Source organism: Raphanus sativus, unplaced genomic scaffold (assembly GCF_000801105.2).
Source record: "Raphanus sativus cultivar WK10039 unplaced genomic scaffold, ASM80110v3 Scaffold1293, whole genome shotgun sequence".
Classification (NCBI taxonomy): Eukaryota; Viridiplantae; Streptophyta; class Magnoliopsida; order Brassicales; family Brassicaceae; genus Raphanus; species Raphanus sativus.
This window is the reverse complement of record NW_026616605.1, coordinates 1-23,389: the sequence shown is the minus strand read 5'-3', so window position 1 is coordinate 23,389 and position 23,389 is coordinate 1. Positions and strand designations below refer to the sequence as shown.

At 39.6% G+C, this 23,389-nt stretch overlaps 2 protein-coding genes and 1 pseudogene across 2 annotated transcripts; 1 reads left to right on the top strand and 2 right to left on the bottom strand.

The window, feature by feature from the left end:
* Positions 1-15,086: 15,086 nt before the first annotated feature.
* On the bottom strand, positions 15,087-16,557 carry LOC130504007 (leucine-rich repeat receptor-like serine/threonine-protein kinase SKM1; the record flags this gene model as incomplete). The annotated part of the gene is made up of 2 exons (XM_056998575.1): positions 16,459-16,557; positions 15,087-16,308 (listed from the first exon to the last, which is right to left on the bottom strand). Coding segments are annotated over exons 1-2 (1,321 nt in total), but the record flags the coding sequence as incomplete, so codon positions are not given.
* A 107-nt stretch (positions 16,558-16,664) lies between these two features.
* Positions 16,665-18,061, top strand: LOC130504006 (protein CHROMATIN REMODELING 35-like; annotated as a pseudogene).
* A 2,235-nt stretch (positions 18,062-20,296) lies between these two features.
* Positions 20,297-21,579, bottom strand: LOC130504005 (leucine-rich repeat receptor-like serine/threonine-protein kinase SKM1; the record flags this gene model as incomplete). The annotated part of the gene is made up of 1 exon (XM_056998574.1): positions 20,297-21,579. A coding segment is annotated over one exon (1,283 nt), but the record flags the coding sequence as incomplete, so codon positions are not given.
* Between the last annotated feature and the right edge of the window lie 1,810 nt (positions 21,580-23,389).

Sequence of the window (23,389 nt, the reverse complement as noted above, 5' to 3'; positions counted from 1 at the left end):
CTCAGATCGTGGTTCATCCTGGTTTGATAAGAATCATGAAGATATTGGCATAATGTCCGAACAGGCTAATCTGGAAATCATCTGGATAGAAGGTGGGATATCTTCTTACTCACAACTCCTATGAGATTTATTCAACTTCCTGGTTATTCTCCACTGATTAGTGGTTCCAAATAAAGCTTCTTATCGTGGTTCATCCTGGTTTGATAAGAATCATGAAGATATTGGCATATGTCCGAACAGGCTAATCTGGAATCATCTGGATAGAAGGTGGGATATCTTCTTACTCACAACACTTATGAGATTTATTCAACTTCCTGGTTATTCTCACTGATTAGTGGTTCCAAATAAAGCTTCTTAGATCGTGGTTCATCCTGGTTTGATAAGAATCATGAAGATATTGCCATATGTCCGAACAGGCTAATCTGGAATCATCTGGATAGAAAGTGGGATATCTTCTTACTCACAACTCCTATGAGATTTATTCAACTTCCTGGTTATTCTCCACTGATTAGTGGTTCCAAATAAAGCTTCTTAGATCGTGGTTCATCCTGGTTTGATAAGAATCATGAAGATATTGCCATATGTCCGAACAGGCTAATCTGGAATCATCTGGATAGAAAGTGGGATATTTCTTACTCACAACTCCTATGAGATTTATTCAACTTCCTGGTTATTCTCCACTGATTAGTGGTTCCAAATAAAGCTTCTTAGATCGTGGTTCATCCTGGTTTGATAAGAATCATGAAGATAATGGCATATGTCCGAACAGGCTAATCTGGAATCATCTGGATAGAAAGTGGGATATCTTCTTACTCACAACTCCTATGAGATTTTATTCAACTTCCTGGTTATTCTCCACTGATTAGTGGTTCCAAATAAAGCTTCTTAGATCGTGGTTCATCCTGGTTTGATAAGAATCATGAAGATATTGGCCATATGTCCGAACAGGCTCAATCTGAATCATCTGATAGAAAGTGGGATTATCTTCCTTTCCTGGTTTGATAAGAATCATGAAGATATGCCTTAATATGTCCGAACAGGCTAATCTGGAATCATCTGGATAGAAAGTGGGATATCTTCTTACTCACAACTCCTATGAGATTTATTTCAACTTCCTGGTTATTCTCCACTGATTAGTGGTTCCAAATAAAGCTTCTTAGATCGTGGTTCATCCTGGTTTGATAAGAATCATGAAGATATTGCCATATGTCCGAACAGGCTAATCTGGAATCATCTGGATAGAAAGTGGGATATCTTCTTACTCACAACTCCTATGAGATTTATTCAACTTCCTGGTTATTCTCCACTGATTAGTGGTTCCAAATAAAGCTTCTTAGATCGTGGTTCATCCTGGTTTGATAAGAATCATGAAGATATTGCCATATGTCCGAACAGGCTAATCTGGAATCATCTGGATAGAAAGTGGGATATCTTCTTACTCACAACTCCTATGAGATTTATTCAACTTCCTGGTTATTCTCCACTGATTAGTGGTTCCAAATAAAGCTTCTTAGATCGTGGTTCATCCTGGTTTGATAAGAATCATGAAGATAATGGCATATGTCCGAACAGGCTAATCTGGAATCATCTGGATAGAAAGTGGGATATCTTCTTTACTCACAACTCCTATGAGATTTATTCAACTTCCTGGTTATTCTCCACTGATTAGTGGTTCCAAATAAAGCTTCTTAGATCGTGGTTCATCCTGGTTTGATAAGAATCATGAAGATATTGCCATATGTCCGAACAGGCTAATCTGGAATCATCTGGATAGAAAGTGGGATATCTTCTTATCACAACTCCTATGAGATTATTCAACTTCCTGGTTATTCTCCACTGATTAGTGTTTCCAAATAAAGCTTCTTAGATCGTGGTTCATCCTGGTTTGATAAGAATCATGAAGATAATTGGCATATGTCCGAACAGGCTAATCTGGAATCATCTGGATAGAAAGGTGGGATATCTTCTTACTCACAACTCTTATGAGATTTATTCAACTTCCTGGTTATTCTCCACTGATTAGTGGTTCCAAATAAAGCTTCTTAGATCGTGGTTCATCCTGGTTTGATAAGAATCATGAAGATAATGCATATGTCCGAACAGGCTAATCTGGAATCATCTGGATAGAAGGGGGATATCTTCTTACTCACAACTCCTATGAGATTTATTCAACTTCCTGGTTATTCTCCACTGATTAGTGGTTCCAAATAAAGCTTCTTAGATCGTGGTTCATCCTGGTTTGATAAGAATCATGAAGATAATGGCATATGTCCGAACAGGCTAATCTGGAATCATCTGGATAGAAAGTGGGATATCTTCTTACTCACAACACTTATGAGATTTATTCAACTTCCTGGTTATTCTCCACTGATTAGTGGTTCCAAATAAAGCTTCTTAGATCGTGGTTCATCCTGGTTTGATAAGAATCATGAAGATATTGCCATATGTCCGAACAGGCTAATCTGGAATCATCTGGATAGAAAGTGGGATATCTTCTTACTCACAACTCCTATGAGATTTATTCAACTTCCTGGTTATTCTCCACTGATTAGTGGTTCCAAATAAAGCTTCTTAGATCGTGGTTCATCCTGGTTTGATAAGAATCATGAAGATATTGGCATATGTCCGAACAGGCTAATCTGGAATCATCTGGATAGAAAGTGGGATATCTTCTTACTCACAACTCCTATGAGATTTATTCAACTTCCTGGTTATTCTCCACTGATTAGTGGTTCCAAATAAAGCTTCTTAGATCGTGGTTCATCCTGGTTTGATAAGAATCATGAAGATAATGGCATATGTCCGAACAGGCAAATCTGGAATCATCTGGATAGAAAGTGGGATATCTTCTTACTCACAACTCCTATGAGATTTATTCAACTTCCTGGTTATTCTCCACTGATTAGTGGTTCCAAATAAAGCTTCTTAGATCGTGGTTCATCCTGGTTTGATAAGAATCATGAAGATATTGCCATATGTCCGAACAGGCCAATCTGGAATCATCTGGATAGAAAGTGATACAGCCTGAAAATCAGACCATATGAATTGATGAACTGAGGTTCAACCTGAAAACAAAGAAGATAGATTTTTATGAGTTTTTATAAGTTTTTATAAAGCAAAACAGAAACAAATGAAATATGAATAAGATGCTGATTCTATGATGAACTAAATAGATAAATAAGAAAGGATAGGATGGAATTAGGCTGCTGGATGTGTATCACTCTCAGCCTAATTAGTTGATGATTGAAGTGGATTGAGATGGTGCTTTGCTTGCTGGTTGTGTAACTCTCTCAAGCTTGGCAAATGAATGGGATGGAAGGATGGGGGGGATTGAGGACGCCACAAGACACTATGGAAAGGAGTCTTGATAAGTCAAGGTGCTCTGGAGCTGCTTCTCACAAACTCTAAAGACTTCAAACAATAGTTTTTTAAGAAAACTAGAAAACTGAATAATTCTTATTACTTTCAAAGATGGGTGCTTTACAATGAAACAAAGACTAGAGCTTTATAGGCTCGACCAAGACAAACTCTAACAGTCATAACTTTGGATTCAAACAAGGATGTGGAGTTCGGATTTTGCTGGACCTCAGGACCTGTCTTAACATTTTCTGACAAAGACAAGTGACTCATACCAGTAGAAGATGATTCATAAACCAATTTATCAAGTATAGGACTTACCATAGCCTTTGCTTGAAGAGATGGTTTATCTAGCTCTTCTTTGGGTCTGCTCAAGATGTCTTGGCTGACGTTTTTACTCACCTCCATGACCTTTAGGATGTCACTTTTCTGTCCTAGGCAATGGACAATGGCGTGCCCCTGGTTTGGCTGAAAGTTGGTGTGTTGAGGTAAGCTTCTTTGACCCTCTTTGTGGACAGCTTCTCTTGCTTCTTGGGAACCATGAGTTGGATACCTCCTTGGGTACTGCTCCTTGATCTGAGATCTTGTATAACCTGGTGCAAACTCATACCTCATGGCTTTCTTAAGTGCTCTCCACGTTTTGATAGTTGGCTCCTTGTAAAACCTCCTATCATCTTCTTCTTGTACCCACCATTTGAAGGCTTCTTCTCTAAGTAGATCAGTGGCATAAGCTAGCCTCTCTTCCTTCATGATGTTGTTGTAATGAAACCATTCATCAAGGTTTCTCTCCCATCTAAGATAACCTCTTTTTCCTGAAAATTTAAAGAGTTCAATTTTATCAGCAAAAGAGTTATATTCAAACCGAGAATTAACAACATGATGGTTGTGGGTTTTAGAAATTAGAGTTTGATTGATCCTTGAAGGATCTGGTGGCTTGGGCTCGACATAGACAGCCTCTGGTGCATCTCCAAATCTTCTTTCTCCTGGCTGTGGACGTTGGCCTTGTGCCTTTCTTCTTTTCCTCAACTGAGCAATCTGTTCAACCTCTTGCAAAGCTGTCAAATGTTGGCTCAGCTTGGCCCTTTGGTTTTGGCCGTGTCTCTCCTCTTCCATTGCTCCCTGAAACAATCTCAAAGATCAAGTGAAGGTATGGAAAGCTTTGGTCTAACCAAAATAAATCAAATGCAAAATGCAATTTACACTAAACCGAGAATTATGCAAATATGAACCGATATGAAATAAACTATGCAATAAAAACTTTTTATTTTTCTTTTCTGATGCAGACACGAAATGGAGAGAAAAATATGATATGAAATAATAACTAGGACAAAGAAAATGAAATGCAAACTAACAATAATTTTTTTTTTTAAATGCAAGATTCAAATAAGAAACAAATATGGAATGCAGATTTTTTTTTGAATTTTTAAAAATGGAAACAAATAGATGCAAACACCTTTTTTTTTTGTAAATGCAAATATCAAAAAAAATGAATCCTAGATGATCTACACGAAAATAAACTTGTCTTCCTCTTGGAAGCAAAGGCTTTGATGGTTCCATGTAATCTTCCTTTAGCTTGATTTATGCCTTCTTCCAAATGGGAAACTTGTAAGGACTTGTATCTTGATAGCTTCTGGACGTGGCCATGATCTTGAAGTCTTCCTGATGTGTCTCTGAGTGTCCTTAATGAGTAATATGGCCGTTGGTCTTGAAAGATTTCAAGAAGAAACTCATTTAAGGCTTGTGGTGTCAAAGCTGCCAAATATGGAATGTTGGTGCAAGTGATGATCCTCCTGATCTCCTGGGTGCTGGTGCAGCTAAGGATGTCTTCCTTGTCTTCGGGTTGGTTTAGAGTGTCTCCTGGCTTCCATAGAAAGGTTTGGGTCGGACCAAATTGAATTGGTTGGCAACTTTCCCAAAATAATGTCGGTTTGATCGGTTTTGGGAAATTGATTGTATCTTGGTATTCCCTGAACCAATTCGCCTGATTCTGGACTCTATGGATAGATAATAATTCCCTCTTGAAACCCATGATGGATTCTGGAAAGGGCCGCTTCATGGTTGGGCTGAAATCATCTTCTAAAGTCTGATACTCGCAACTGGATGGGCTGGAGAACCTCCAGTTTGTAAAATCCATAACTCCTTGGTACGGTAAGCTTCTCTGGAAATTCCAATTGGGCTGGACTCCTTCTTGAGTGTAGAGTCCATTAAAATTTGTTTCACTCCAAAAATCCTTTTGGTTGTCGAGATATACGCCATGGACTGGACCTATGTTGCTGGTACCTCCAAAGTGGCCGGTTTGGACTGCTTGGTTGACCTCTGGTTCAACCACTGGTTTGATGGCCGCATCATTCCCTCCCCCTTGTGGAGGTTTTGACCTCAAAACTGGATAACCTGATACACCACAATAGAGCAAGTCAGGTTTCATTCTCTTTTGAGATTCCAAAGTCTTACCTTGATATTGTTTCGGTTTGGGAATGGATTTTGCATCTGGTGGCTCTTCTTTGAAAAGATGGGAAATGATCACGCCTCTGGCCTTGGCATTGTCATTTCTTCTCTTCTGAAGCTGATGGTTCTCCACACTTTTGGAGCTGATGGTTCTGACCATCTTTGGGATTGATTCTTCAAGCAATAAAAGAGTATCCGGTGGGATATCTTTAAAGCTTTCTTCTTTGCTACCTGAAAAATTCTCAACATTCTGGGAAAAGACCAAGTGAATTATATCTGATACTGGAGATGTATGAACAGAATGTGTTGTGGTCGAATTTACCATAGGTGCATCAGCATGATGAAGAATTAAATTCTTCTTTGGACAGCATTGGATTGATGGCTGCTTTTCTTGCACCTTTTTATCTAGGCTGGTATGACCATCTTCTTGTCTTATTCCTGGATCAAAACTCTCTGGCAAAGACAAGTGAGTCATATCTGAATAATCAAGTGTAATAGATGTTTTAAGATCAGAGAAACTTCCCTTGCTGAATTTGAATGGTATTAGTTCAGCATCACTTTTATGGACAGCATCTATTGACAACATGGTTAAGGCTTCTTCTTGTAAGATTTTATCACGAATTGGATGGCCTTTTTCTTTGCTTATACCTGGGTCAAAACATCTTGGCAAAGACAAGTGTATTATACCAAAGTAAAGGAATTTATAAACTGATGAAAACAAAGAACAAAGAACCTTACTTTCAGCTGTGGCAGCAAGAAATTGTATTTCTTTGTTTGGCTTGCTCTCACCTTGGTCTCCTGTACCTATTTCACTTTCCCTTGGACAAGACAAGTGCATTAATCTTATCATGGAAATAATAATAGCATTCTGATCCATAGTGAAATTTACCTCAGGTTTTGGCACTTGAACAATTCTTTGTTCAGATTTTGGTTTCCACTTGTGGTGTGGATTTTGATTGAGCTCATGGTCTGGGTCGGCCCTTGGCACTTCAGTAAGCATAGAGCTCTCATCTGGTATCCCTGTACCAAGAATATAAAAGTTCAAACCAGTATCTAAAGGTGATGTTAAACACTTACCTTGGTTTGATACTTTGATTACTGGTTTTGCTTTTTTAAGCAACAAATCATTTCTTCCAGCCTCACTTATGGCTTCCTCCTCTTTAGTAATACCATGCTGGCAGAATATATCTTCTCTTTTAAGTTCATGCTCCTTAATTCCTGATACAATACCCTTTGACAAAGACAAGTGCATTATACAAGAATTTGGAACCAATAAATCAGATTGAATAAAACTATCACTTATTTTAAAAATTTCAGTTTCAGTTTCTAGTGATGTTTCTTTCAATACATGTTTAATGGGACAAGCTTCAGCAAGGTGTCCTATTTTATGACATTTAAAACATGTCTGATCTTTCAGAATTTTAAAATCAAAAGACTTACCTTGGCTTGATGTGTCCTCCTCTTTGAGGTCTAAAATCTCCTTGTTCCTTGGAAATAATTCTTTGTGAACTTTGGATTCAAACAAGGATGTGGAGTTCGGATTTTGCTGGACCTCAGGACCTGTCTTAACATTTTCTGACAAAGACAAGTGACTCATACCAGTAGAAGATGATTCATAAACCAATTTATCAAGTATAGGACTTACCATAGCCTTTGCTTGAAGAGATGGTTTATCTAGCTCTTCTTTGGGTCTGCTCAAGATGTCTTGGCTGACGTTTTTACTCACCTCCATGACCTTTAGGATGTCACTTTTCTGTCCTAGGCAATGGACAATGGCGTGCCCCTGGTTTGGCTGAAAGTTGGTGTGTTGAGGTAAGCTTCTTTGACCCTCTTTGTGGACAGCTTCTCTTGCTTCTTGGGAACCATGAGTTGGATACCTCCTTGGGTACTGCTCCTTGATCTGAGATCTTGTATAACCTGGTGCAAACTCATACCTCATGGCTTTCTTAAGTGCTCTCCACGTTTTGATAGTTGGCTCCTTGTAAAACCTCCTATCATCTTCTTCTTGTACCCACCATTTGAAGGCTTCTTCTCTAAGTAGATCAGTGGCATAAGCTAGCCTCTCTTCCTTCATGATGTTGTTGTAATGAAACCATTCATCAAGGTTTCTCTCCCATCTAAGATAACCTCTTTTTCCTGAAAATTTAAAGAGTTCAATTTTATCAGCAAAAGAGTTATATTCAAACCGAGAATTAACAACATGATGGTTGTGGGTTTTAGAAATTAGAGTTTGATTGATCCTTGAAGGATCTGGTGGCTTGGGCTCGACATAGACAGCCTCTGGTGCATCTCCAAATCTTCTTTCTCCTGGCTGTGGACGTTGGCCTTGTGCCTTTCTTCTTTTCCTCAACTGAGCAATCTGTTCAACCTCTTGCAAAGCTGTCAAATGTTGGCTCAGCTTGGCCCTTTGGTTTTGGCCGTGTCTCTCCTCTTCCATTGCTCCCTGAAACAATCTCAAAGATCAAGTGAAGGTATGGAAAGCTTTGGTCTAACCAAAATAAATCAAATGCAAAATGCAATTTACACTAAACCGAGAATTATGCAAATATGAACCGATATGAAATAAACTATGCAATAAAAACTTTTTATTTTTCTTTTCTGATGCAGACACGAAATGGAGAGAAAAATATGATATGAAATAATAACTAGGACAAAGAAAATGAAATGCAAACTAACAATAATTTTTTTTTTTTTAAATGCAAGATTCAAATAAGAAACAAATATGGAATGCAGATTTTTTTTTGAATTTTTAAAAATGGAAACAAATAGATGCAAACACCTTTTTTTTTTTGTAAATGCAAATATCAAAATGATGAATCAAATATGATATGCACGAAATTAAAAATGTTATGCTCTTTTTTTTTTTAAACTTTGCAATGCAAGAATCAAAATAAATGCAAAATGCAGATTTTTTTTCTTTTTTTTTGAAATGAATGCACAAAATATAAATATGGCAAATGGAGCTGGGCAATGAATGCAAACAAGCTAATGAAAAAAAAAATGAATCCTAGATGATCTACACGAAAATAAACTTGTCTTCCTCTTTTTATAATTTTTTTTTTTGATTGCAACAAGAACACAAAAATGCAGAAACTGTTTTTTATGGCTTTTGATTTATAAATAAAAAACAAATGCAAGCAAATATGAAATGCAAGGATAGATATCACCTTAGTCAGGAGCTTGAGCTCTGATACCAAATGATACAGCCTGGAAATCAGACCATATGAATTGATGAACTGAGGTTCAACCTGAAAACAAAGAAGATAGATTTTTATGAGTTTTTATAAGTTTTTATAAAGCAAAACAGAAACAAATGAAATATGAATAAGATGCTGATTCTATGATGAACTAAATAGATAAATAAGAAAGGATAGGATGGAATTAGGCTGCTGGATGTGTATCACTCTCAGCCTAATTAGTTGATGATTGAAGTGGATTGAGATGGTGCTTTGCTTGCTGGTTGTGTAACTCTCTCAAGCTTGGCAAATGAATGGGATGGAAGGATGGGGGGATTGAGGACGCCACAAGACACTATGGAAAGGAGTCTTGATAAGTCAAGGTGCTCTGGAGCTGCTTCTCACAAACTCTAAAGACTTCAAACAATAGTTTTTTAAGAAAACTAGAAAACTGAATAATTCTTATTACTTTCAAAGATGGGTGCTTTACAATGAAACAAAGACTAGAGCTTTATAGGCTCGACCAAGACAGACTCTAACAGTCATAAAATGATAAAAGGAAAGAAATAAAATTGAGATAAAAGTCTTGGAAGCAAAGGCTTTGATGGTTCCATGTAATCTTCCTTTAGCTTGATTTATGCCTTCTTCCAAATGGGAAACTTGTAAGGACTTGTATCTTCATAGCTTCTGGACGTGGCCATGATCTTGAAGTCTTCCTGATGTGTCTCTGAGTGTCCTTAATGAGTAATATGGCCGTTGGTCTTGAAAGATTTCAAGAAGAAACTCATTTAAGGCTTGTGGTGTCAAAGCTGCCAAATATGGAATGTTGGTGCAAGTGATGATCCTCCTGATCTCCTGGGTGCTGGTGCAGCTAAGGATGTCTTCCTTGTCTTCGGGTTGGTTTAGAGTGTCTCCTGGCTTCCATAGAAAGGTTTGGGTCGGACCAAATTGAATTGGTTGGCAACTTTCCCAAAATAATGTCAGTTTGATCGGTTTTGGGAAATTGATTGTATCTTGGTATTCCCTGAACCAATTCGCCTGATTCTGGACTCTATGGATAGATAATAATTCCCTCTTGAAACCCATGATGGATTCTGGAAAGGGCCGCTTCATGGTTGGGCTGAAATCATCTTCTAAAGTCTGATACTCGCAACTGGATGGGCTGGAGAACCTCCAGTTTGTAAAATCCATAACTCCTTGGTCCGGTAAGCTTTTCTGGAAATTCCAATTGGGCTGGACTCCTTCTTGAGTGTAGAGTCCATTAAAATTTGTTTCACTCCAAAAATCCTTTTGGTTGTCGAGATATACGCCGTGGACTGGACCTATGTCGCTGGTACCTCCAAAGTGGCCGGTTTGGACTGCTTGGTTGACCTCTGGTTCAACCACTGGTTTGATGGCCGCATCATTCCCTCCCCCTTGTGAAGGTTTTGACCTCAAAACTGGATAACCTGATACACCACAATAGAGCAAGTCAGGTTTCATTCTCTTTTGAGATTCCAAAGTCTTACCTTGATATTGTTTCGGTTTGGGAATGGATTTTGCATCTGGTGGCTCTTCTTTGAAAAGATGGGAAATGATCACGCCTCTGGCCTTGGCATTGTCATTTCTTCTCTTCTGAAGCTGATGGTTCTCCACACTTTTGGAGCTGATGGTTCTGACCATCTTTGGGACTGATTCTTCAAGCAATAAAAGAGTATCCGGTGGGATATCTTTAAAGCTTTCTTCTTTGCTACCTGAAAAATTCTCAACATTCTGGGCAAAGACCAAATGAATTATATCTGATATAGGAGTTTCATAAACAGAATGTGATATGGTAGAATTTACCATAGGTGCATCAGCATGATGAAGAATTAAATTCTTCCTTGGACAGCTTTGGATTGGTGGCTGTCTTCCTTGCACCTTTTTACTTAGGTTGATATGATCATCTTCTGGTCTTATTCCTGGGTCAAAACTCTCTGGCAAATACAAGTGAGTCATATCTGAATAATCAAGTGTCATAGATGTTTTAAGATCAGAGAAACTTCCCTTGTTGAATTTGAATGGTACTAGTTCAGCATCACTTTTAAGGACAGCATCTATTGAACACATGGTTAAGGCTTCTTCTTGCAAGACTACATCACGAATTGGATTGCCCTTTTCTTTGCTTATACCTGGGTCAAAACATCTTGGCAAAGACAAGTGTATTATACCAAAGTAAAGGAATTTATAAACTGATGAAAACAAAGAACAAAGAACCTTACTTTCAGCTGTGGCAGCAAGAAATTTTATTTCTTTGTTTGGCTTGTTCTCACCTTGGTCTCCTGTACCTATTTCACTTTCCCTTGGACAAGAAAAGTGCATTAATCTTATCATGGAAATAATAATAGCTTTCTGATCTATAGTGAAATTTACCTCAGCTTGTGGCACTTGAACAATTCTTTGTTCAGATTTTGGTTTCCACTTGTGGTGTGGATTTTGATTGAGCTCATGGTCTGGCTCGGCCCTTGGCACTTCAGTAAGCATAGAGCTCTCATCTGGTATCCCTGTACCAAGAATATAAAAATTTAAACTAGTATCTAAAGGTGATGTTAAATACTTACCTTGGTTTGATACTTTGGTTACTGGTTTTGCTTCTTTAAGAAACAAATCATTTCTTCCAGCCTCACTTATGGATTCCTCCTCTTTAGCAATGCCATGCTGGTAGAATAGATCTTCCCTTTTAAGTTCTTGCTCCTTATTCCCTGATACAATACCCTTTGACAAAGACAAGTGCATTATACAAGAACTTGGAAGCAACAAATCAGATTGAATAAAACTATCACTTATTTTAAAATTTTCAGTTTTAGTTTCTAGTGATGTTTCTTTCAATACTTGCTTAGTTGGGCAAGCTTCAACAAGGTGGTCTATTTTAAAACATGTCTGATCTTTCAGAATTTTAAAATCTGAAGACTTACCTTGGCTTGATGTGTCCTCCTCTTTGGGTTCTAAAATCTCCTTGTTCCTTGGACATAATTCTTTTTGAACTTTTGATTCAAACAAGGATGTGGATTTCGGATTTTTCTGGACCTCAGGACCTGTCTTAACATTCTTTGACAAAGACAAGTGACTTATACCAGTGGGAGATGATTCATAAACCAATTTATCAAGTATAGGACTTACCATAGCCTTTACTTGAACACTTTCATGTTCTGGTTTTGGAGTTGGCTTGCACAGCATGTATGGACTGATGCCCTTAGTCTCCTTCATGGTCACTGGGTTGTCACTTTTCTGGTCTAGGCATTGGACAATGGCGTGCCCCTGGTTTGGTTGCAAGTTGGCTTGTTGAGGCCAGCCTCTCTTACTCTCTTGTGCAACAACCTTTCTAGCTTCTTTGGAACCATGAGTTGGATACCTCCTTGGATAAAGTTCCTTAATTTCAGAACTTGTAAACTCTGGTGCAAACTCATGTCTCATGGCTTCCTTAAGAGCTCTCCATGTTTTGATAGTTGGCTCCTTGTAAAACCTCCTATCATCTTCTTCTTGTACCCACCATTTGAAGGCTTCTTCTCTAAGTAGATCAGTGGCATAAGCTAGCCTCTCTTCCTTCATGATGTTGTTGTAATGAAACCATTCATCAAGGTTTCTCTCCCATCTAAGATAACCTCTTTTTCATGAAAATTTAAAGAGTTCAATTTTATCAGCAAAAGAGTTATATTCAAACCGAGAATTAACAACATGATGGTTGTGGGTTTTAGAAATTGGGGTTTGATTGATCCTTGAAGGATCTGGTGGTTTGGGCTCGACATAGACAGCCTCTGGTGCATCTCCAAAACTTCTTTTTCCTTTATGAGGACGTTGGCCTTGTGCCTTGTTTCTTTTCTCCAGCTGAGCAATCTGTTCTTGTACACCTTTCATAGCAGCTAATAGCTGTTTTTGAGAGGCCAGTAAAGCTTGGCATTGTGCTGCTACTTCCATTTCTTCCTGAAAGCAATCTCAAAGATCAAGTGAAGAAGATATGGGAAGTATTGGTCGGACCAAATGAATTAATGCAAGCTATTGAAATCTAAACCGAGAAAATATGCTAATTTGAACCGAAATGAAATAAAATATGCAAAAATGATTTTTCTTTTGGTTTTCTGGATGCAAACTCGAAATGAAACAAAAATGAATGACAATTAACACAAATGAAAAGAAAATATGGAAAGAAAACTAATGCTGATTTTTTTTGAATTTTCAGATTTGATATGGAAACAACTTAAAATGCAGAATTTTGTTTTTTGAACTTTTTCAAATGGAAACAAATAAATGCAAACACTTTTTTTTTAAATGCAAATATCAAAATGATGAATCAAATATGATATGCACGAAATTAAAATGATATGGCTTCTTTTTTTTTAACTTTGCAATGCAAGAATCAAAATAATGCAAAATGCAGATTTTTATTTTTTTGAAATGAATGCACAAAATCTAAAAATGGCAAGGGGGAGCTGGGCAATGAGTGCAAACAAGCTAATGAAAAAAAATTGAATCCTAGATGATCTACACGAAAATAAACTTGTCTTCCTCTTTTTATAAATTTTTTTTTTGAATGCAACAAGAACACAAAAAATGCAGAAACTGTTTTTATGGCTTTTTGATTTATAAATGCAAAACAAATGCAAGCAAATATGAAATGCAAGGATAGATATCACCTTAGTCAGGAGCTTGAGCTCTGATACCAAATGATACAGCCTGGAAATCAGACTATATGAATTGATGAACTGAGGTTCAACCTGAAAACAAAGAAGATAGATTTTTATGAGTTTTTATAAAGCAAAACAGAAACAAATGCAAAGGGATGAGATGCTGATGATAATAAGAATAAAACAAGATAAATAACAAAGGATAGGATGGAATTAGGCTGCTGGATGTGTATCACTCTCAGCCTAATCAGTTGATGATTGAAGTGGATTGAGATGGTGCTTTGCTTGCTGGTTGTGTAATTCTCTCAAGCTTGGCAAATGAATGGGATGGAAGGATGGGGGGATTGAGGACGCCACAAGACACTATGGAAAGGAGTCTTGATAAGTCAAGGTGCTCTGGAGCTGCTTCTCACAAACTCTAAAGACTTCAAACAATAGTTTTAAGAAAACTAGAAAACTGAATAATTCTTATTACTTTCAAAGATGGGTGCTTTACAATGAAACAAAGACTAGAGCTTTATAGGCTCGACCAAGACAGACTCTAACAGTCATAAAATGATAAAAGGAAAGAAATAAAATTGAAATAAAAGTCTTGGAAGCAAAGGCTTTGATGGTTCCATGTAATCTTCCTTTAGCTTGATTTATGCCTTCTTCCAAATGGGAAACTTGTAAGGACTTGTATCTTGATAGCTTCTGGACGTGGCCATGATCTTGAAGTCTTCCTGATGTGTCTCTGAGTGTCCTTAATGAGTAATATGGCCGTTGGTCTTGAAAGATTTCAAGAAGAAACTCATTTAAGGCTTGTGGTGTCAAAGCTGCCAAATATGGAATGTTGGTGCAAGTGATGATCCTCCTGATCTCCTGGGTGCTGGTGCAGCTAAGGACGTCTTCCTTGTCTTCTGGTTGGCTTAGAGTGTCTCCTGGCTTCCATAGAAAGGTTTGGGTCGGACCAAATTGAATTGGTTGGCAACTTTCCCAAAATAATGTCTGTTTGATCGGTTTTGGGAAATTGATTGTATCTTGGTATTCCCTGAACCAATTCGCCTGATTCTGGACTCTCTGGATAGATAATAATTCCCTCTTGAAACCCATGATTGATTCTGGAAAGGGCCGCTTCATGGTTGGGCTGAAATCATCTTCTAAAGTCTGATACTCGCAACTGGATGGGCTGGAGAACCTCCAGTTTGTAAAATCCATAACTCCTTGGTCCGGTAAGCTTTTCTGGAAATTCCAATTGTTCTGGACTCCTTCTTGAGTGTAGAGTCCATTAAAATTTGTTTTACTCCAAAACTCCTTTTGGTTGTCGAGATATACGCCGTGGACTGGACCTATGTCGCTGGTACCTCCAAAGTGGCCGGTTTGGACTGCTTGGTTGACCTCTGGTTCAACCACTGGTTTGATGGCCGCATCATTATATTTTTACGTCTCTCCCAACTCAAACCATTCAAAATGTGGCTCAGTCGTTTACCTTCGACGTTCTCATGAATCAAGTATGCCACTTCTTCCAACCGGCACGTCACCACTAGCTTAATAATGTTCCTGTGCTCCGGAAGTTTCACAATTTCGGATATGTTAGGAAGAGAATCATACTTCTTGACCTTCTTAATAACGAACTTCACGCCGTTTTTATCAACAAAAATGTTTTCATTTTTGAGAGACGATAGAATCGCGTTTACTGTAAGCGATTTGATGAATCTTGAATCGAAGAACTGAATTTCCCACTTTGTACCATCTTCTTGTTCAACTTTCTTGACCTCTAAAACGTTGTGCTTCATTTGAAAGACAAGAGAGATAAAGAAACCGGAGAGAACGACGGCCAAGAAGGCTACAAAGGTCAGCATGACTACAAACCACCAACTATTTGTACTTCTCTTTCTTACCACGCTGCAAGGAGGTACAATGCTAACGTTATTTTCACCGCAGAGATTGTTATTACCGGCGACCGCTGTTGCGTTTATGGCAAGAAAAGCTCCGGTTAAAGGTAAGCTTCCGTGAAGATGATTATGAGAGATGTTGACTTGTACAAGAGACTCGATGTTTCCTAGATTCTTGGGAATCTCGCCTGATAATTGGTTGCCAGACAAGTCAAGATCGCTGAGAACTGGAAAATCCGAAAAACTTGAAGGAATTTCCCCGGTAAGATTGTTGTGGCTCATGTCAAGGCTGACTAGTTTCTTGCAAGAAGACAATTCACTTGGGATCACTCCAGTGATCTCGTTATAGCTTATATCCAAATTCATAAGTTCCGTGAACGTCATGAGCTCTACTGGAACTAGTCCAGATATTATGTTCCCTGATAAATCAAGCTTCTTGAGTCTCTTGCTTCTAGAAAGATCAGGTAATTCACCAGAGAATTTGTTCTTCCCGAGATTTAACATCTCAAGCTGTGGCATGTTGAATATTCCCAGGTTACCTCGGAGGTTGTTGTTTGATAAGTCCAAGAAGTTAACTAGTTGCAACTCGTTGAACCCTCGAGGTAACTTGCCTGATAAGTTATTGTTTTGAAGCCTCACTCGCTCTAAGCTCTGGCACTTGCCTAAACTCTGCGGGATGACGCCGTGGAGAGAGTTAGAGAAGAGGATGAGCTTGGTGAGTTGGCCAGAGTCACAGAGAGTGTCAGGCAGTTTTCCGGTGAGATTGTTGGTAGAAAGATCAAGAACAGTGAGGTTTGTAACATCCCTATCCCGGACCTTATATTTTTTTTAATAGGAACGGGCTTCTCTATGGCCCGATTGCCTAAAAACCTAGGTCTCCTCCTCCTTTCCCTATAAAAAGAGTTGCAGCCTCCTTCTTCTCTCCTTATATCTATGCTTCTATTATGGTTCTTATCGGATCTTTACTTGCATGATGTCTTCGCCAGCCAGTGGTGACCATGGTGACAGCCCTGATCGTAGTGGACCAGAAAAGTCGGGCCAGTTCGACATCCGGACTCCACGCATCGTAGCGGGAAGAGTGGTACCTAGGTGGGGGCCTTCATTGCCGACGTTCGAGCGCCGGACTAGGCAGTGTGAATGGGTGGAGGATCTGATGTGTGGGGATATTCGGTATGCTCGAGCATCGACTAAGTATCAGTTGGAGGAAATTTCGGGTAAGCGAGGATGGGGTCGGCCAAGGAAAGAGAAAAAAAAACCAGTGTCAGATATGGAGTGGGTTCCTGAGCCGCTTGTTGAGGAGCCTTCCAAGAAGAAGCGGAGACGTCCGCGCAAGTTCTCAGCCCCGAAGAGAGACGCCTTCGAAGAAAGTCAGGAACTCATCTAAAGTCACCGACTTTTCTCAACCCTTTGCCGTCAGCAACATGCTCGAGGCTCTAGACGGTGGTAAGTTCGGGAGCGTTACTAAAGAGTTGGAAGAGGTGGCTAACTTGAGGTTGGAGCTGGTGAAGCGTTGCATCTGGTTGTATCCGTCGCTTGCCCATACTGTGTTTAGAGCAGGAGCAGTAGCAGTAGAGGATGGTCAAGGAGAGCTTATGAGTTTGGAGAATCAGCTGGCTTTGGATTGTGTGATTGACTTGGATGATGATGGTTCGAAGAAGGCTCTCTGTGTGGTTCCTTCCACTGAGATTGTTATTCTTGATTCTGATGATGTGATGAAGATGCTGCGAAAAGCCCAAGTATCCGTTTCAGTCAAGTCTTGTGCAGCATCAGAAGAGTCAAGGTGATGTGGTGCCTGTGACGCCGCAGTCCGCCTTTGAGGAGGTTGTTTTGGAGAAGGGAAGGGAGATGTCTTGTGCCATTACTGCGTTGGTGGAGGGACAAAGTAGCAGAGACAACCTCCTTGCTATAGAAAATGGTGTGGTCAACGATAAGGGTGTCTATGTGGGCGTTGAGGATGATGAAGGTGGTATTGAGTCTGAAGCAGCAGATGAGGATCTTGGTAATATCTGGAATAAAATGGCCATGTCAATAGTGTGTTCCAAGGATGCAGAGACCTCACGCAATGAATCAAAGACCGATGAAGTGGAAGACTGTGAGCACTCCTTCATACTAAAGGACGACATGGGTTATGTTTGCCGTGTCTGCGGAATTATTGACAAAAGCATCTCAGATATTGTTGATGTGAACTTCAGTAAAGCGAAAAGAAGCACGAGAACATATGCTTCCGAATCTCGGAATAAAAGTTTGGGGACCAGATTTTGAGATTAAGTTATCTGCAGAAGGGCGGATGATAGGTGGGCTTCCTGCTCATCCGACGCATGCTAGCAAGATGAAGCCTCATCAAATTGAGTATTCCAATTCCTTTGCAGCAACTTAGTAGCAGTTGAGCCAGGGGGTTGTATCATGGCTCATGACCCAGGTCCAGAAAACCTTCATGATCATCAGTTTCATGCGAAGCATCTGTGTCTGGAAGTTCCTTAAGTCGTTGTTTGAGTTTAAGAGTGTCTTCTCGATTCAGTCGGAGGAGATTAAATCTGGGTTTCGTTCGGGTGTGAGAAGCGTCTAGAAACCATGTATGCTTGATCGAAGTGGGGGAGAACTACAGACAAAGCGAAGAAGACCTATGAAACCTCGAAGCAAGTAGTACCGCCTGAAGTGTCATGGGAGCAGTATAAAGCCGCAGCGAGTTAGAACCAAGGGGTATCATGGAATTCAGGAACCGTTGGAAAAAAAAAATATTGGTGCTCCGTGAACTGCTTGGGTAAGGGATGTTAAGAAATGGGAGTTCCACGAGCTGAATTCGGGGCCGAATTCCATTAAGTGGGGGAGTTTGTAACATCCCTATCCCGGACCTAATATTTTTTTAAATAGGAACGGGCTTCTCTATGGCCCGATTGCCTAAAAACCTAGGTCTCCTCCTCCTTTCCCTATAAAAAGAGTTGCAGCCTCCTTCTTCTCTCCATCAGAAACAGAAGCGAAGCCCTGCAGAGATTCCCGGAGACTGGAAGCCCTAGCCGTCAAGCTCTTTTCCCTGCGCCGCCGTCCCTCTCTTCTCTTCTTTCTCTCTCTCCACGCGTCTCTCTCTCGCTGTCCGCCTTCTCTCTCCTCGGCGAGCAGTCGTGGTGGTGGTGGTGGTGGTGGTGTAGCTGATCGGTGGTGGTGACCGGATCTGATCTCGTTTCCCTTGTCTCTTATTCCAGATCCATGGCCTAGGTGTGGTTTTGTGAGACACTTATAGTACGATTCAGGAGATTCTAGGCTGCGAGTCATGGCTCTTTGGATAGATCTCGTTTCAAGGAATCTGTAGCAGCAAACGGAATCGATATCGGAGTTGTACAGCAAAAGTTGTAGACGTTGCTTCTTGACCAAGAATAAGCTTAAGCTGTAGCGATGCAGATACAGTTCCGATCAGTTTCAGCGTAAAGACCAAACGGCCGACCTAAACGAAAGCTTACAATCTGGAAATTTGTAAGTAAGTAATTGATTCTTTTATCTATCATCTCCAACCAGCGGATCGTCATTTAGAGTTGTTATCTGAGAATTATGCATGTTTTCGTGAGAGGTGTTGGTGCAGTCTGCGTTCGTGACCCGTCTAGGTGTGAAGCCATTTTGGTTAATCAAATGGTATCCGATCGGAGTAAAATCGGTGTCTATGGACTGAGGACATTTAGTACTACATTCTGACCGGACGGATTGAAAAGTTAACGGTCATTTCTTGAGATATTCATTGTTTTCTCTAGGGTTCAGTTCTGCCAGAATCATCATATTCATTTATTTTCAGAATTGCTGTTTTAGAGCCGTCAAGATCCATTCTGTGTTTTCTCAGATTTCTTCAGAATCCGTGGCAAAGGTGAGGTGATCCGAACCCAGTTTTCTCCCAAGTCCTTTATATTAATCATGTTGGATCTAGGATTGATTAGCTCTTGAGTGAAAGTTAGGGTGTTAGTTCATGATGGATCTAGGCTGTTAGATGCATGAACCATGTTGCATAAGAACTCTCATACTGTTTAAAAGGGACATTAATAGACTGCCTTGTGTTGATGTGGCTAATACATGATGATTGCTTATGTGTTTCTTTGGTCCCATGTGTTGGTAGAGATTTCTCTTAGCAGCTTGTTTAATGGCTGTTCATATTACTCTTGTGCTAAGTGACTGGTGTGTGGCACCGATAACGGGTGGCGTCTTGGGGTATGAGTATGAGTAAGAGTCTAAGTGTAAGTGAATGAGTAAGTGAAAGAGGAAGTGTAAGTATGAGTAAGAGAATGAGAATGTGAAAGTGGAAGTGTCAATGAACCTTGTTGTAGTCCTGCCTGGACCACCGAGAACGGGTGGGCGTCTAGAGTCTAGGGTGTGAGGTGTTGTGAGGTGAGATGTACCGCGCGAGGGCGGGATATAAATAAGCAAGTAAAGGTACCGCGCGAGGGCGGGATATAAATAAGCAAGTGTAGTGGCGCCTTAGGATCGAGTCAAGCCGAGTAGTGGCTGTGTCAGGCTATTAATGGCCGGGGGCAGACAGAGCAAGGTGGCCAACGTGCTGCAATCCGGGTAGCCTCTAGGAAGCTGGGCGGGCTGGATGCTCGAAAGAGGCGCCGCCCAGGATAGACCGGAACGCGTAGGGACATCCGTAAACGGTCATAGGTCCTTTTCCTTGAAGTTGAGTCAGTTGTGTTTGTCGAGTCGGTCTAATCTATTTGTGGGTGTTGTGTAGCAATGACTGAGTTCGTTGCATTGTTTGATTGCTAGGTTGCTAGAAATGATGTGGTTATTAAATGTTTTATGATGCATTGTTGATTGTAGTGACTAGTCAGTCCTGACTCCCGCATAGAGTAATGTAGAGTGTCTTGCGGGCAGGCTGGTCTAGAGTCACTTCACTGAGTAATCCAATACTCAGACCCTCCCTTTCCATTTCCCTGTGCGCAGGACTGTAAGTAGAAGTGTATGGATACGGGTGGATCGGAATTTCAAAGAAAGCAAAGCGATCGTCGACTCTTGCGACCAGTAACTGACACGGCGGATTGCCTATAAGGGTATAAGCGTGTCTATAGCTCCCTTTCGATAACCCCGGTCGATCCCCGGGGGATAGGGATGCTACAAGGTTGTTATGCTTCCCAAGACTTGCCGGAATTTCGCCAGAAAACTTGTTGGACCACAGCTTAAGAACTTGTAGACGTGGCAAAGACGTTAGTCCTTCCGGAATCTTTCCTGATAAGTTATTAGAGAAAAGATGGAGAATCTCGAAGCTTTGCAGCTGAGACAAGAGCTCAGGGATCTCTCCAGAGAGCGAGTTATCGCTAAAGTCGAGAGATATGAGGTTTTTGAGGGAGAAGATGGACGGTGGAATCTGACTTGAGAGCTTGTTTTGGTAGAGAAACATGTATTCAAGCTCCTTTAAGTCTCCTAGTGAAGGAGGTATCGGTCCTGAGATATTGTTGTAGACAAGATCAAGATGCTTTAGAGATGATAAGTCACCGAGTTGGTAAGGAATTTCCCCAGAAAGATTGTTGTATCCCAAGTATATCCACTTCAAGTTTTTCATCAGCCCTAGTTCCGTTGGTATACCTCCGGTTAACTGGTTTGAAGCCAGTGTTAGGAACTCCAATCTTGAGAGGTTTCCGAAGCAGGCCGGTACATGGCCGGATAAGACGTTTCCGCCGAGATCTAGGACCTTAAGGTTAGAGAAAAGTCTGATGTCCTCGTAGATGTCTCCTGAAAACATGTTGTTTGAAAGATCTAACGTGTAGAGATTTGGAAGAAAGCCTCGAGGGATGGAACCAGATAAGTTGTTGTTGCTTAGGTTTAGGTAACGAAGAGAAGGAGGCGAAGTGGTGAAGATGTCATGAGGGACTGGACCGGAAAATTTGTTATTGGAGAGGTTAATGGTTTGTAGAAAAGGTAGCCGGAATATAGTGGAAGTGAGGATTTGGCTAGAGATGTTCTTGCCGGAGAGATCGAGAGAAACAACACGCGAGAAGTTGCTGCAAACGACGCCGTACCAAAGGCAAACATCATTGGATGATGAGTAGGACCAAGAAGAGAGATGCCTTGAAGGGTCTTGAATTGAGGACTGGAATGATAAGAGAAGCTCGACTTCATTTGCATTGAGGCAATAGAAGTTAATTAAGAAACAAGAATAAGAGTGTGCAGATGAGATGTGGATGACGAGAAGTAGACATGTTTGCTTTTGTTTTTTTTGTTTTTGGCTTATCTCTATTATGACATGAGGCTGTTGGATATGTATATATGCTCTTCCGGATGAGTGTGTTGCCCTCTACGGATAGTGATTTGCTCACCTTAGCTGTAAACCAGAAAAGCTATATATTAAAGGACTTCAGTGATGTCCTGTGATAAAAAAAGATTAAAATAGTCTGCCTTTCTTTTTTGTTTCTTTTTATACTTATATAATTAAGTCTAAGAGGGTTTCATAAGAAAGGCAATGTGCATTATTCGTTGTACTAGATGAAAAAGAGATTAAAAAGTGCTAGGATGGGCTACATAAAGGGGAATATACATCAAACTTTAAATTTAAAATAGAAAGGAAACAAAAAAGGTGTCGACCACATTCGCACTTCAAATTATGGCTAATTTTCAATGTTAATGTTTTTCATTTAAAATAAAATAAAAGTAAAATTAAACTAACTAAAATTTCTTAGACAGTTTAACTTTTTTTTTTAAAAAAAAAATTAAGATATGAGCTAGAACAATAAATTGACTGTTTTATACGTCCTCATGACGCAATGTTGGAGTGTTATCATATTGTTCCTATTAGTCTTTCTTAACAATTAATTAACCAGGAAGAACATTCATTATATTCTAGTGAAACTAATTAGTTATAAAAAGCTACGTTGGAAAACATTCATTTTTCTATCTCATACAAAAATAATATTGAAAAGTAATCATTAAACTATAGTTGAAAACAAGATAAATTTGCATTTAAATTATATTTGAAAATAAATATTTGAATCAAAATTATAATTTCAGTATGAAGTAGTAACTGTTTTTAATTGAGAAGCGGATGAGAATATTTGCAATACAGACTAAAATACTATAAAATAGTTGCTAATACTGCATTGAAAAAGTATGACAACCATATGTAATCCAAATATTTTTCTTTATTAGTTATTTTTGGGGAAAGATGTTTAAAATATGAACGTAATGTACATCGTAAATTCCATGTGCCATTAATTCAAAAATATAGTTATTACCATACTTGTTTGTTTTGGTTAAAGTTGATAATATGATATGTAGTGCAATTAGTCATGATAATATTACTTTTACTTTTACCCTTTCTCTCGTCACTTTTGGAAATCGGACGTTTGAACACGAACAGATGAGGATGAGACTGATGTGGTCAAAAAGCCTCTGAGATTTTTGTCGGCTTACAATTGAAATGTTCTTTTGACTGAAGAAAAAATGAACTTTTTATTGGAGTTGTGACAAAACATTTTATGTAAACTTTTACCCAAAAAAAAAAAAACATTTTCTGAAACGTTTGACAGCTTTTTTTCTAATTCCAACTGTTTTTCTTTGGTTTCTTGAATGAATATTTTAAAAAAAAATAATAATTTAGACTAAGTAAGAGTGTAATATCTGTTTTTTTATCATGCGGTTTTCTGTTATCTCAAATATTATATATATGAAATACGATCTCCAAATTATTTGAGAACTGATTTTGTAACGCCCCGACCCGCCCACGGCTAATGGGCCACCCACGCCCGCTCTCTCGGCCCGTGGGCCCCATCCCATCCGACGGTCGGTCGTTAATTTTCCAAGGCTCGAAATCATTATTTACTGACCCTGCAATCACCACCCGACATTTCCCCGTGCTTTGGCCTCACTCACACGCTATCGCGAATCACTTCCCGATAGGTCACCCATCCTTCCACTACTCCAGCTCAAG